Below are 16428 nucleotides of genomic sequence, written 5' to 3'. Positions count from 1 at the left end.
AAAATTTAATTGCGGTAGTGCCCTGCTACTGTAAAACACATTTACAGGTAAGTTACTGTAAAAAGGCAGTTGCGATAACAGTAAGTTACCGCAAAAACACAATATAATGTCTTACAGCGTAGTTTGATTTTTTTAATTCCACTATGCCTACTATGATCGCGTAATTGGTTTGATTAGAATAAAAGATTTATAAACAAAGATTCACCAGTCAGATGCGCTAGTAGCACACTGAGGATATCTGCTGGTTACAAGAAGCTAAAACATAAAAGCATAAGCTAAAAATGAACTGATTATTATCGTTGTTGGTCAGTGTGGATGCAAATATATTTATCATCACACTTTTAGTTATCCTGCTTGGTGTTATCCTGCAAGACAGAGGAAAGCATACGGTCGATAAGGTGCTTTTGTTAGCGCTCTCTTTTTCTAAGGACAACACATGTTCGATATCTCGCAGGAAATCCAAAAGTACTCTTCTCCTTGGAGGATCTCCAAAGGACATGCTAACCCTGCAGAGAAGATGGGCCACCTCAGAGGAGCTGTCCTGCTTCCCTGGCTTAAAAATATCACGTTTAGTCACGCGCACACGAACACACCGAGACGCAGATGCCGGTGTGGATAAAGCCCCATGCACTCAGCTGATTGGGGTCTGCGTGGCGGACAGGACTGCGGTGACACCTCCAATATAATTACGAAATTACTTTACTTCATTTGTGATGATAATCCTCAGACGAGGGGCCCGACAATAGGCTAACGCTGCCAAATGATTCTCATCGCCGAAGCTGGTTTCACCTGATTGGAAAATGTAAGTGTAAATGTTTTCAAAAGCAAAAAAAATGATAATAATAATAACAATTAGAGATAATTCATCCTAGATTATATTGTTTCTTCAGTAAAACATTTAAGGAACACTTCATTTTTTATTTTTTTGGAAATTATGCTTATTATTTACAAGGGATAGTTCACCAAAAAAAATTAATTCTGTCATTATTTACGCACCCTGTAAAAAATAATATGACAAAAAAGCCATCACAACAAAGGCTTTTATGTCACTTTAACTTATTTGAATAAGTCAATCGGGTTTCAGCTTATTTTTTTAAGCTATTCAATATTTTTGATTAAAGTAAGTTGAGATGACGATCATTTAATTCAACTAAAAATAAGGCAGTAAGATTTGTTTTTTACAGCGCACCCTTGTTTCAAACCTTTATGGGTTTCTTTCTTCTGTTAAACACAAAAGATGATGTTTTGAAGAATGCAACCATGATATTCCACAGTATTAGTTTTTCCTACTATAGAAGCCAATGCTTACAGGCTTCCAGCGTTCTTCAAAATACCTTATTTTAAGTTCAACAGAAGAAAAAAAATGAACTATCCATTTAAAGAGTTGAGTTTTACAATTTTTTTAATCCATTCAGCTGATTTTCGGATCTGGCTGGAGCACGTTTAGCTTAGCTTAGCATAAATCATTGAATTGGATTAGACCATTAGCATCTCACAAAAAAAGAAAAAAGTTTTGATCATTTTGATCATCTAAATAGGTGGAGATTTATTCGTTAATCCTGCACATAATCATAATTTACAGGTAAAGGAATAAACTTTGTTAATACTTTTCTTCCATCATTGTTCAGTAATTTTGAAACCTAAAATTAATGGTATGCACAGATACATCTTCTGTCAAAGTAATGCATTTAAAAAAAAAATAAATAAATATATATATATATATATATATATATATATATATATATATATTACACAGTGGCTGAAGCATTCACAGGAGGGTGTTTGGTGAAATAAATCCTCTTAGATTGTCTCTTATTCATCCTTATAGCACTTGAACAAGCACACTCTGTCTTGTGCGGCAGCAGCAAGCAAATGCTCCTCTGTAACAGTGAGGACATTTTTACTTTTGGGTGAACTACTCCTTTAAGCAGTTGAGTTTTACCAATTTATTATTATTTTTTTTTTTATTATTCAGCTGATTTTAGGATCTAGCTGGAGCACTTTTAGCTTAGCTTAGCATACATCATTGAATCGGATTAGACTATTAACATCTTGCTCAAAAAAATAAAAATAAAAAAATTAACAATAAAAGAGTTTTGATCATTTTCCTATTGACTCTTCTGTAGTCAAATTGTGTACTAAGATCAGCAAAAACTATAAAGTAGCCATTTTCTAGGCTAAAACACTGATGAGTAACATGAGTTAGCGCATTATTATTAGGCCAATAAGATCTATTACAATATTTTTGAATCCATTCAGCCGATTTACAGATCTGGCTGGAGCATTTTTAGCTTAGCTTAGCATAAGTCATTGAATCGGATTAGACCATTAGCATCTTGCTAAAAAAACAGTTTTGATAATTTTCCTATTTAAAACATGACTATTCTGTGGTCAGATTGTGTACTAAGACTAACGAAAAAGATAAAGTAGCCATTTTCTAGGCTAAAACGCTGATGAGTAACATGAGTGAGCGCATTATTGTTTTTTTTATTTTATTTTATTTATTTATTTATACAGGGACAATGTACAACATGACATGTTGTGCCAGAGTTAGCTATAAAGCTAATTTACATCTAATTTACATGGTTACCCCAATCAGATCTACTACAGTATCTTTATATCCATTGAGCTGATTTACAGATCTGTCTGGAGCACTTTTAGCTTAGCTTAAATCATTGAATCGGATTAGACCATTAGCATCTCGCTCAAAAAAAAAAAAAAAAAAAAAGATTTGATCATTTTCCTATATAGTGTGACTCAAATTGTCAAATTGTGTACTAAGACCAAGTATAGGCTAAAACACTGATGAGTAACATGAACGAGCGCAATATTAAAACCCCAATAAGATCTACTACAGTATGTGAACATAAAATCATAAAGTCTGTCTTGCACTCTTACAGTATATCCAGCGAATATCATTTTAGGCAATACTTGACAGCAGAATCCCTTAAATGAATTCAAAGGCAGAGCGAAAGTGGCTTGATGTGCTTAAAACTACAATATTTTTGAATCCATTCAGCTGATTTACAGATCTGGCTGGAGCGCTTTTAGCTTAGCTTAGCATAAATCATTAAATCGGATTCGACCATTAGCATCTCAATAATTTTGCTATATAAAGTGTGACTCTTCTGTAGTCAAAATGTGTACTAAGACAAATGAAAAATATAAAGTAGCCATTTTCTAGGCTAAAACGCTGATGAGTAGCATAAACTAGCGCATTATTAAAACCGCAATAAGATTTACTACAGTATATGAATTTAAAATCATAAAGCTTTTCTGTATGTCCAACGAGCATCATTTTAGGCAATACTGGACACTTAAATGAAAGCCCATGCAGAGCGAAGTGGCTTGATGTGCTTAAAATAATATAACAGAAGAATCACAACGATGTCACAGTGTATTCATGTTCACTTGTGCTTTTAGATCTCAAATTCAGCCCCGCAGGACGTCTGTACACCAGTAACCACAGCTAAAATCAATGAAGGCTTGAGAATATGAAGAAAGAAAAAAAAACATTCACTTACAGCTCCAAAAGTTGCAGATTCTGAAAGAGCTGCCATGAGAGAGTTGTCAGAGGATTCCTGGACAAGTTTCTGCAGGGGAGAGAAAACACACAGAGAGTTTAATGATTTAACGCTGACTATTTGCGACAAGGTGATAAAGAAAACACAAGGGAGCCAAACAACGGGCAGTGCGACAGCGAAGTTAAGGGAATGAGTGCAGCGGTACGTTACCTCACAGCCATGCCAATCCAATAAACAGAGACTTGGTCATTTTCAAGACAACAAATTAAATCGAGCAGAAGGAGGCCTGGAGCCTTAAAAGCCACTAAACTCAATACAACGCTAAATGACTGTGAAGCAGATAAGGCATGTTTTCAGAACAGAGCTTTCAGATGTGGGAGGCATTACTCGAAAACTGAAGTGGGGGTCGCTAAATGATGTGTGTGTCAAGTCCGGTAACTAATGTGGTGGGATGGCATGGAAAGACAGCCCAGGCACATGAAAAACACATGCTTGTGGCAACAATTTTATTTTTAGGATTACATATTGTCGTTTCTTCTATGTTACTCTGCAGTTTTGTTTTGTAAGATCTTTTTATTGACATTTTACTCAATAAAACAACAATTTCAAAATGATTTTGAAACTCAGAGACAAATTGTCTTTGCTCCAACAGAACCCCCCGCCCCACTGCACCATATCTATACAACACTGTATATTATGCACAGGTTTACATCATGTCATGATATATACAGTACATACATAGGCAAATACAAGTAGACAAAAGTTCCCTTAAATGTTCACTCATCTATTATATATGCTTACCACATAAAGTAAAGAAATACAATAATATAGATAGAAAATAAAATAAAATGGAGGGAAGACATTTTTTTTTTCCATTTGCTCTATTTATATCAGCATTGGCTGCCAAATAAGATAAAGTTTTTGACCGCAACCTTTGGTGTTGTACGGAATCTTCTCCATTTTAACCTCCTATAGGGCTTGAGTGTCCACATACATGGACGACACATTTTAGCTCTTAAGTGGCTATTTAAAATGCTTTGAATGTTTTTGTTACAGACATACAGTGTCATCCTGTAACTGTTTTGCATATGAAATGTCCCAACCACTATTTTTAACTGTCCAAAATGGGGAAAAAAATGTTTTTACTCTCTAATAGTCAAAGCAAGTTAAAAAAAAATTATGTTAAATATGCATTCAAAAACATTCAGGAAAAAGTGTTTTATGTAAATTCGGACCACGAGTCCACATGTATGGACATAATTTTTCGCTAAAACTACATCGTATCAAAAGATGATACTTAGATTTTTATTCTAATTAGGTTCTAATAAACCCAAATAGCAAAGAGAAATAAAAAAATGCTTGTAAAAAAAACACCTTGGACCTTTTAAGATCCAATGATTAAAAGTTGGAGGAAATTTGTCCTTCCATTTAAGCAGTATAAGACATCTAGCAATTAATGTTGAAAAAGAAATCATACTTTTGGTATTATTGTCTAAACTGGAATCTGTAATTAGTTACTCTGCAGATTTAAAGAGAATTTCATAGTTTGTGATGTAAAAAGCATCACATAAATATTCCTGGATATATTACGTTAGCTATGTTTTCATTCACCTATTTTTATGCTTATTTTGAAATATCACACTTAAACACACTTAATTTAAACATAAAGATGCAAGTAATTGTTTGAAAAAGTGCATAAGCTAAATCTGATAAGAAAAAAAGTGCATAAACGATGATCAAAACACTTTTACCGAATAAATTCCAGTACACACATAAGAAATTACAGATCATGTGATAAAATGAACATAATCGGATGACATTAAAGGACAAACCAGTGGCCCAACCACATTGTAAAACATCTGAAATGTTGTTTTGGTGAATTGAAAACCCCTTAACCAAAGTCTATCATTAAAGTGATAATACCAAAAGAGAAGTCTTGTGCCTCCAAAAGTCACCACGTGTTCATTGCATTTTGTCTTCTGAGGCGCAAGTAATTTATTATATAAGAAAAAGGCCCACATTGGCTTCTCCTACCGCAGCAAATTCCATATTTTCTTTTCAATGAAGTGATAATTGTGAATTCTTTGACACATAGGATGAAAACTGTGCTTTATTCGCAAATGTTTTAGGCATACATTTGCACCTTTTGATGAAAACATAGCTATCGTTAAATGCACATATCGCGCTTGGATATGAAACGCAAACGACAGAGCGTTAAAAATGAAATACTTAAGGGGCTTTTACATGACTGAGTTTTTATTTAAAAACTTAAAATGTACATGATTTGCTCATGCATTTACAATACAAACATTTTTGGATGAAAATGTAAGCAGACTTTTTAATAAAAACATAAAATTGGTGTGTTTAGGTCATTCGTTTAAACAACAAACGCTCTTTGGAAGGAAAATTTTGACAGAGTTTTCATTTAAAATCATAAAATTGTTGTGTTTTGGTCATTTGTTTACACGAGAATAAAATTTTGGAAAAAAAAGTTTTTCACGCACTTGTTGAAAACAATACCGTAAACTTCAAAAAGACTATTTTCATGTGCTTATGTATTATTTGACAACCCAAACTGCAATGGTGAACTACAGGACTGCATGTGCACAAGCGCCTATTATTTACGTGGCTCTTTACAAAACGGCATCGCCATCTACTGGTCTGGCATGCCATGTGCAATGTTGTAGTATCTGGGAAAACTCAATTGGTTTTATTGAGAGTATTGACATGTTGACTGTTTCAAGATGGCGGATCCATTGATATGTCTAGAGAGGTCAAAAGTGTAAAATTTTCATAAATAACTGGCCCATGATCATAATTTACAGGTAAAGGAAGAAACTTTGTTGATACTTTTCTTCCTCCGTTGTATAGTAAAGTTTAAATCTGTACATCTTCTATTAAAAATAATTTAACAATTTAAAATAATGGTCCATTAGTTCATGTATTTACTAACATGAACAAACAATTAGTAATACATTCATTACTGCATATATTCCTCTTTTTAATGTTAGTTAATATTATTTGAGTTAAATGTTAAATCACTGTGCATTAACTAATGTAAATAAGCACAACTTTGGATATTAATTATGCATTGGTTAATTATAAACTATGATTAATAAATGCTTTACAAGATTATTTATACTTAAATAATGTTAGTAAACCCACAAATTAGCAATTACTAATGGACCATTATTCTAAAGTGTTACCGTTGATTTTTAAAGTTAAAGATATTATGCATATACCACTGGTTCAAGCATTCACAGGAGGATGTTTGTAGAAATAAATCCTCTTAGATCTTCTCTCATTCATCCTCATAGCATTTGATCAACCACACTCTGTCTTGTGGGACGGCAAGCAAGCAAATGCTTCTCCTGGGGCTGAAACCAAAACCCCGGAGCCTCACTAACGGGCCTTCATTATCAATTTTTATTGAATACTTCAGATCACTTAATACCCCCAACACTGGCCCGCTCAGATCCTATCAGGGGCTTCTGACAGATAATCAATGCACCCAGATACATCCCTTCGCCCCGGTGCGGCCCATGGGACTGAAGCCTGCTGGCCGCTCATCCCTGACCTGCTCCTTCACTGGATTTTTTTTCACTTCCTACTGACAGCAAAACAAAAGATCATTACAGCTAAATAGGACAAATGCATGTAGAACAATGGAAACTGAGCCTCATCAGCCTCAATGCAGAGTTTTGCCTGTACAACTTTACAAAAGTTCAGCTAACTTGATATAATAAATGAATTAACCTGAAATAAAGGGATTTTTAAAAATGCATGTCAAATTAATGATTAAAAAACTTTCCATTATTTAAAAAGATCCTAAATAAATTTTTAAAGAATATAAAGAATTAATTGTCTCCTAGTATGAAAATTATTTTACACAAACCCAACACACACACACGCAAAACTGTTCTGGTAGAACTTTAGTTTTTTAGCCTATTCAACTGATTTCCGGATCTGGCTAGAGCACTTTTAGCTTAGCTTAGCATAAATCATTGAATCAGATTAGACCATTAGCATCTTTCTGAAAAAAAAAAAACGTATGAATAAAAAGAGTTTTGATCATTTTCCTAATTAAGTGTGACTTTCCCCTATAGCTAAAAATTAAGAAGTAGAAAAATATAAAGTACAGTATGAAGAATATTTTACATCAACCCACACACACGCACGCACGCACGCACACACGCGCACGCGCACACGCACACGCATACGCACACGCACACACACACGCACACACACACACACACACACACACACACGCACGCGCACGCACACACACACACGCACGCACACACAGAACTGTTCTGGTAGAACTTTAGTTTTCCAGCCTATTCAGCTGATTTTCAGATCTGGCTGGAGAACTTTTAGCTTAGCTTAGCATAAATCATTGAATCAGCTTAGACCATTAGCATCTCGCTCCAAATTCATTTTTTTTTTAAGAGTTAATCATTTACCTAATTAAAGTGTACTCAGCAAAATCCTCTGAGTAAAATTTACTCAGTTTAGATAGTATTTGGTCCCTCTCTAAATTGAGTTAAAGTTACTCAAGTTAATGAGACAATGAAAGGATTAATTAGGTGGTGAATGAGTACTGATGATGAATACCTGCTGTTAATAAGCAAAACACAGAAGAGAAACACAAAACTACAACTGACTTCAGTCAGGTAAAATATAATACATTGAATCTCTCAAAATCTCAGCAGAAGATCATTAAGCAACTCGACAAACAGCAGCTTTACTTATTACAAACCTGTTTGCCCTTATTTAAAGAGGGACAAAATACTCTCTGAACTGAGTAAATTTTACTCAGGGGATTTTGTTTTGTAGTCAAATTGTGTACTAAGACTAATGAAAAATATAAAGTTTAGCATGAAGAATATTTTCTTTATAGAAATAGAAAATTATAGAAAGTTTCTTCGTGGAAAAAGACAACAAGTTTAAAACAAAATAAATACAAATGCATCTGTTAGTACGATGTACTGTAAAACGACCTCTGTTATGATCCCCCAACCTTATGGCACTGGGAAATAGAAAATGCAAATGTGGGTGTTCGTATGTTAATGCGCTCGTAACATCATAACCACAATGTCATCTTAAAATTTCAATAAACGCTGAAGGACGAAACCCCTATCAAATGTGATTAGATTGTAGGTGCCTACTAAACAGCAGATGTACTTCAGTGCAAATATAATTTGTTTGGAAACGCCAGCATGCATCTTTCTTTAGTCAAAAGAGTTGTGATAAGAAACAAAAACTGATCATAAAGAGCCCCTTTGATTAATCAAATTTATAAATTTCACTAAAAATAATGAGAGAAAACACAGATTGTTGCCTATCAACATTATGAATCTGCATAGTCCACCCAAAGTCTAAAATTCTTCACATTAAATAGTTTGAATCAGTAATTAGTTAACTGAAGACACGCTCCAACTAGATCATCTGAATCAATGAATCATTAATTGAAGCATAAACTGTATGATTAGATTGAGTGATTCATAAACTGAATATTTACTTTGACTTGCTCACTTGAATCAGTGAGTCGCTAACTGGAGCCTCATTCTGATAGGACCAATTGAATCAGGGAATTAATTAATTGGAGATTTCCTATGACAAGATCATTTGAATCAGTTAGTCCTAAACTGAAGAGTCACTCTGACTAGATCATTTGAATCAGATAATTGTCATTCTAAAACTGATTCTTTGAATAAGCGAGTCTTTAAATACACTGGAGACTCGCTCTGACTGGATCATTTGAATCAGATAATTCTCATTCAGAAATTGATCATATGAATCAGTGAGTTGTTAACTTCAGACCTGCGCTGACCAGATCATTTGAATCAGTCAGTGGTAAATTGGAGACTTGCTCTGACTGGATCTTATAAATCAGATCATTCTAAAACTTAATTTGATGCGTTCATTTGAATCAGTGAGTTGTTACCTTGAGACTTGTACTGATTAGATCATTTGAATCAGTCAGTCATAAACTGGAGACTCGCTCTGACTAGATCATCTGAATCAAATAATCGGCATTCTGAACCTTCCTTTGATAAGATAATTTGAATAAGTGAGTTGTTAACTTGAGATTTGCTGTCATAAGATCATTTGAATCAGTGAGTCGTCAACTTGAGACTTGCTCTGATTAAATCATTTGAATCAGTGAGTCATAAAGTGCAGACTTGCTTAGACTGGATCATTGAATCAGATAATCCTCATTCTGAAATTTCTTCTCTAAATATCTTTCGGATGAGTGAGTCATGAACTTAAGATTCACTGTGACAAGATCATTTGAATCAGTGAGTTGTTAACTTCAGACTGGCTCTGACCACATCATTTGAATTAGTCACTTGTAAATTAGAGACTCGCTGTGAATGGATCATCTGAATCAGATAATCGTCATTCTGAAACTGTTTTTATAAATATCTTTTAAATGAGTTAGCCATGAACTTAAGATTCACTGGCACAAGATCATTTGAATCAGTGAGTCGTCAATTTGAGACATGCAGCGACCACATCATTTGAATCCGCCAGTCGTAAAATGGAGACTCTCTCTGACTGGATCATTTGAATCAGATAATTGTCAGAATGAAACTTTGCTAAGATCACCTGAATGAGTGAGTCATTATCTTAAGATTCACAATGACAAGATAATTTGAATCAGCAAGTTATTAATTTGAGACTTGCTCTGACCACATCATTTGAATCAGTTGTAAATAAGAGACTCACTCTGATATAATTTGAAGATAATTCGAATAATTAAGTCGTTAACTTAAGATTCGCTATCATAAATTTATTTGAATCAGTGAGTCGTCAACTTGAGACTTGCTCTGACTAGATCACTGGTTAACTTAAGATTCACTCTAACTGGATCATCTGAATCAGATAATCGTCATTCTGAAACCTCTTTTATAAATATCTTTGGAATAAGTGAGTCATGAACTTAAGATTCACTGAGACAAGATCATCTGAATCATTCATTCATTCATTCATTCATTCTCTTTTCGGCTCAGTCCCTTTATTAATCTGGGGTCGCCACAGATTAATCGAAAATGGAGCACCCGGAGGAAACCCACGCGAACGCAGGGAGAACATGCAAACTCCACACAGAAACGCCAACTGGCCCAGCCGAAGCTCGAACTAGCGACCTTCTTGCTGTGAGGCGACAGCACTTCATCTGAATCAGTGAGTCGTTAACTTGAGACTTGCTCTGACCAGACCAGATTTGAATTAGTCAATCATAACCTAGAGACTCACTCGAATAAGTGAGTTGTTAATTAAATCGGTGAATCACAAACTGGGGAACATCAGCATGCATATGTTTTGCAGCTTAATAAAAAGTCATAATAGAAAAAAACACTGATCATAAAGGGCCCTTTTGGTACATCACAGAATAAATTTGTAAGTGCCAGTGAAAACAATGAGGGCTCTCCAAAAGAACAGAGTGAAATGAAAACACCCACTTGTTGCCTATTTCTGAAGACAAAAGTTGCTTCAACATGCTAATGTTGCCTAATCTGAATCTGCTTAGCCGGTCCCTAGTGTAGCACAAGGAATTTCCACCAGCAAAAAAAAAAATTAGATAAATAAATAAATAATATAAAAACGTGCTCGCTGCTCTGACTTGTTGCCATAGCAACTTCAGCCTGCGAATCCTCACACTTTCTTTGCTCCATGTTTCCTGTGTCGCAGGATGGGAAACAGCAAACCAGTCACGAAGAGACCATCCTGACACCCACTGCAGGACTGCAAAAAAAGGACTGATAAAAAATGTATAAATCGACAAACAAAATAACCTTTGGTTCCTCAAACGAAGGTAAGGCGCCCACTCGTGCTCCGCTTGCCCTCGGCATTCTAATCACCTCATTAAATTGATAATGAGATTATTAAGGTGGCCTCTATGGGGACACACAAAGGCTCTGTATTTGGCAGTGGAGATTATTATTCTCTGCACACAATAGAAGAGTTCAGCTGGACAGTGGGCTTTGATGGAAAGGGTCTGGAGGATCAGGAGCACTAAATGACCATCCGTCAAGACTTGATTGCCGACAAACCCTCAGTCAATAATAACACATCTGCAATGGGTAAAAAATATACTTTTAATACTTCTGTAGACTGGAATAGAGGCAACGGAAGATTCTAAAAGTTGTATTTTTTTTAATTGTTAGAATTTCACTTGCGAACAGAGTTCTAAGACTGATTGATTTTGAAAAGTTTTCATTTTAAAGGTGAGAAGAGGAAGAGTTGACGGAATTGATTCAGATTTTGAATTAAATGATTGATAAACAAAAATAAGTCTAAACAAATGTATTATATAATAGTTAATTATTATTACTACTACTACATTTAGTCATTTAGCAGATGCTTTTGTCCAAAGCGACTTAAGGCTGATTTTTACTTCTGCGTCAAGTGCAAGCAAATGCTCCGACACAGCCTTCGTGCAGTTTGCATAGCCCTTGCCGTTGGCTGACGCAGACACTGACGCACACTACACGTCGCAACGATGTGTAGCGCAAGCTCTGTGATTGGACGGCTTGGTAGCTGTGACCAGTGTGGGCAGGACCGAGAGCCTCACGAACCCATTGCAGTGAGTGTTTACACGTGTCAAGTCCAACACAATCTCACGGCAATTCGTAACTTTTTGATTTAGTGGCTAATTCGTACGATGTAATTCGTACAATTTAGTACGATTTGCTCATCCCCCAATGACGGTTGGGTTTAGGGGTGGGGTTAGGTGCTATGCCTCCTTTCTAAAAATCGTACAATTTCGTACGAATGAACTTGTGCGAATTTGTGCGAATTTGTATGAATTAGCCACTAAACTGACAAAACGTAAAATACTTACGTTTTCTCGTGAGATCAGGCTGGTCAAGTTCCGTGAAGTATCTCTAAATGGAAACTGTTTGCTTTCACCACCATTGTTTCGGTTGCACAATAAGAATAACAGACTCGTGAGTGCAAAGGATTGCCATTTGTGAATAGCCCCTAACGTCTTTATTCTGGCATTGGCACTCTAAGTTAATACACTTGCATAAAGTAATCGTATCTCAATACTTTTAGTAGGGGACGTCTTTTTTATTTTTTCACCGTCTCCCCGTACCATCCCCTGCAAGATGCCGCCCTGGGCGATCGCTCATATTGCCCATCCCTAAATCCGCCACTGTCCTCAGCTGAATGTTTTCATTCACTTAGAGCTGTGTTACACACTGCATGGAAGGTCAGTTTTAAAAACCCATAATAGGGGCTCTTTAGGTTAACTTATTAGTTTTTAAAATCTAAGTGGATTGAGCATAAAACAATTAAGCTGCCAAGGCTGTCAAGGATGATGTTGTTTCAGCACAATTTAAATAAGTAGTTTGAACAAACAGTAAATGTCAGGGTTTTTTAGTGTATTGATCATGTTTTTTTTACAGTGTAGTAGTAGTAGTAAACACAAAGTCAGAATGGAATAAAATCGAATAGAATAGTTAAAAATAATAAAGCCATATGACTTAAAAATAGGTCACACTTTATTTTGATGGTCCGTTTGTTAAATTTAAGTTATATTGCATCTACATGCCAACTAATTCTCATTAGATTATAAGTAGACTGTTGGGTTGGGTTAGGATTGGGGTTGGGGTTAGGGTTAGTGTAAGTATACATAGTCAGTTAAATGTCTGCTGAAAGAGCAGTATCAACAGATATTAAGCAGACAGTCTACTAATACTAAAATGGACCATCAAAATAAAGTTTTACCAAAAAATACAGTATAACAGGGCTTCTGTTAATATAAAAACTGAAGATAAAGCCAGAAAAATAATACAGAATAACAAAAAAGAGTTCTGCCTAACATCAAACATTCATGCAACTTATATGCAATATTTAGTCAACCAAAATTTTCTGAAGGTTAAGCAGCCACTTTCGCTGACCAAATAAATAAATGAGATTCACTCCAGACACACTATGTACACCACTCATAGAAGAGCTCCACTTATTCATACGCAGACACGTTCACCTTTTTTTTGTGTTGCGTTTTCACAAATTATAATTCAACGAGAATCCGACATTAGATTTCCAAAGGAAGAAAAAAATAATCACACACGCCGTTAGTTTGAAAATAGAGCACAATAAACAAAGGCGCGTGCAAACCGCCGTTCTCCCTTGAGGGAGTTTAGCTCCCAAATAAACCCTTTCAGATTGTTGCTGACTATCAATTACGGTAATGCCTTTCAGAGAAGAGCGAGGCATGAGCGCGATTGCCGAGCGAGAGCAGGAGTGGCTTTAAACATTTCCTGTTAGCTGGAGAATGGCTGTTAGCGTGTATGTTTACACGTCCGTTAGCACGCCTACATGTGCTTGATGTGCATGTAAAGATGCTATGTGTCCTTGCATACCAATAAGGTCATTACCGTGACATCCATTGGGAGTCTGGCGCGTGTGGGACGTGGAAAGGAGGGTTAAGGGCCTTATTGAGACAGATCATTCACCTGCATTAGCATAGAGAGAGAGGAATTATTGAGTCCCTCTGAAAGCTTCATTAGCTGCTAACCAGACTTTGCACTCGCCAAGCACACGCGTGTCAGATGTGTGACGGTCAGCTTAGGTGAAAGCGATGACGACAAACACGTCAACAGAAGGGTGCAGAGCTTTAAAATGAACGAAGTAGCATAAATAGACGAAAGCCGAAAGGCGCTTGACTGGTCTTTGGGGTAGCGGAGCTGCCCAAACTGCTGTCCGCGTACAGGAAGTGTCCTTTTACAAAGGTCATACTTCGTTACAGTCAGAAGAAATGTCAGCTAAAATTGGATTTGGAGAAGAGGCAATAAAGAAATAAATAATCAGATCACACATCAAACGTGACACGCAAACCTAAACACAAAGGTTTAGTTAGCTACTAAAGATGCTAACGGAAGACTTCTGAGAGCATGGCTGTCAACTTAGCCTGACGTTTAATATGATATAGGCTAAATGAAAATGTTAAATGGACAATGTACACAGTGATTCTAGGGCAAAGGAATGAATCAATAACAGCTACCATAAAGAAGATTTTGCTAAGCTAAACGTGGAAAAGCTACTACAATAGGCTACAAATAAATATACTGAAAAGCTAATATGGCTAAAAACTAGCGACGATAACATGAAACAGTTCTGAATGCTCAGGCTTCAACTCTGTTATGAGTTAATCTGTTCAAAAAAAGATAAATATAACCATTTGTTTCAATCTAAACAATGCTAATCTATGACTTAGCAATAAACTAATGTAAATGTTTACTACTTTTAAATGTAATACTTCTTATAACCTAATTACAATTCACTAATGAAAAGCTACACGACTGAAAAATTAGCAATGCTAACACCTAACAGTTCAAAATGCTTAGCAATTAATACTGTTATAAGCTAATCTGTAAAAAAGGGATAAATGTAATGATGTTCCAATCTAGTCATCGCTAATATTATTTTAGCAATAAACTAATGTACATTTTTACTACTTTATCTAAGTGCTTGCTATAATTTAATAACAATTTAATACTGAAAATATAAATTACTAAAAACTAGCAATGCTAATAGCTAAGAGTTCAAAATGCTCAGCTTTTAACTCCAAGTTAATCTGTGAAAAAAAGAAGAGATAAATATATAGCAGTTACAATGTAGCCATCGCTAACATTACCTAGCAATGAACAAATGACAATCTTTTCTATTGTCATTTCTATTGTCATTTTTCTACTGGGCAGCACGGTGGCGCAGTGGGTAGCAATTGCCTCACAGCAAGAAAATCGCTGATTCAAGCCTTAGCTGGGTCCCATTGGCAGTTCTGTGTGGAGCTTGCATGTTCTCCCCGTGTTGGCGTGGGTTTCCTCCGGGTGCTCCGTTGAGAAATCGAGTCCCCCCTGACAATAGAGTCCACCTAGGACTCCATTGAATTGTCTGTGTTAAGTGCCTGATCAAAAGTCTTTAGATTTTAACAAGACTTATCATATTAGTGACGTTATTATCAGTAACTACAAGTTGAAGACACTCATAGTTAAAATAATTGAAAACGTTTGTAAACATTTAATGTTGTCTTTTTGATGTTTTTATGTATTTATATGAAACATTTTACATTTACTTAAGTGGTAGCACATTGTAGGCTAGGCTATCTGAAATAAAAGCACAAAAGAGAAATTCTCCATGTTTTATGTCATTATAACGCTCTTTTAAATGACATACATTTAAACGAGATTTCGCTGCATTTATATATTTTTTAAATCAGGAGCTACAAACTATACCTGTTACAACTCCAGTGAACCAATAGGATCACCCAGGGTCCTAGGTGGACCCAATTGTCAGGGTGGACTCATGACACCGGTTTCCCCCACAGTCCAAACATGTGGTAGGTGAATTGGGTGAGCTAAATTATCCATAGTATATAAGTGTGTATGGATGTTTCCCAGTGATGGGTTGCAGCTGGAAGGCCTTCCGCTGCGTAAAACATATGCTGGATAAGTTGGCGGTTCATTAATAGTAACTCAATACTAACAATCCACAAGACCAAACACTATTGATGCTAACATCTAGCTGCCACGGAATATACCATCAACGTTTAGCTAAATTATATAAGACAAAATAAGCAAGCAACCTGTTACCAGAGATAACCTGAGGGAAAAAAAAAACAAAAACAAACGCCTTTCATTTGAACTAGCCATACCATAACTTGGGATAAATGTGTGTTAATTAGCTATAGGCTAATCCTATTTTCAACAATGTAACTGCCGATAACTTCAAAACAAAGTATGTAAAAACCTTCATGACTTAAAAGAAGCAATGCTAACACCTAGCTGCTCCTAAATAGCTTGCCATAGCACCCAAATTAATCTAGTAGAAAGATAGAGAGAGAGAGAGAAAGTAATAAACTAGCCATTTTCAACTTTTAACAATGCTAAAG

General features: G+C 35.7%; 1 protein-coding gene across 1 annotated transcript in view; it reads right to left on the bottom strand.

Moving 5' to 3' along the window:
• ntrk3a (neurotrophic tyrosine kinase, receptor, type 3a) overlaps positions 1–16428 on the bottom strand; it is a 390201-nt gene that overhangs the window by 231573 nt on the left and 142200 nt on the right. The window contains exon 4 of the mRNA XM_056451313.1: positions 3525–3593. Coding sequence (XP_056307288.1) covers positions 3525–3593 — 69 coding nt within the window. The remainder of the gene's footprint in view (positions 1–3524; positions 3594–16428) is intronic.

This window comes from Danio aesculapii, chromosome 25, assembly GCF_903798145.1.
Source record: "Danio aesculapii chromosome 25, fDanAes4.1, whole genome shotgun sequence".
Taxonomy (NCBI): domain Eukaryota; kingdom Metazoa; phylum Chordata; class Actinopteri; order Cypriniformes; family Danionidae; genus Danio; species Danio aesculapii.
The sequence above is the reverse complement of the archived record's forward strand: the minus strand, read 5'-3'. Positions and strand labels throughout refer to the sequence as shown.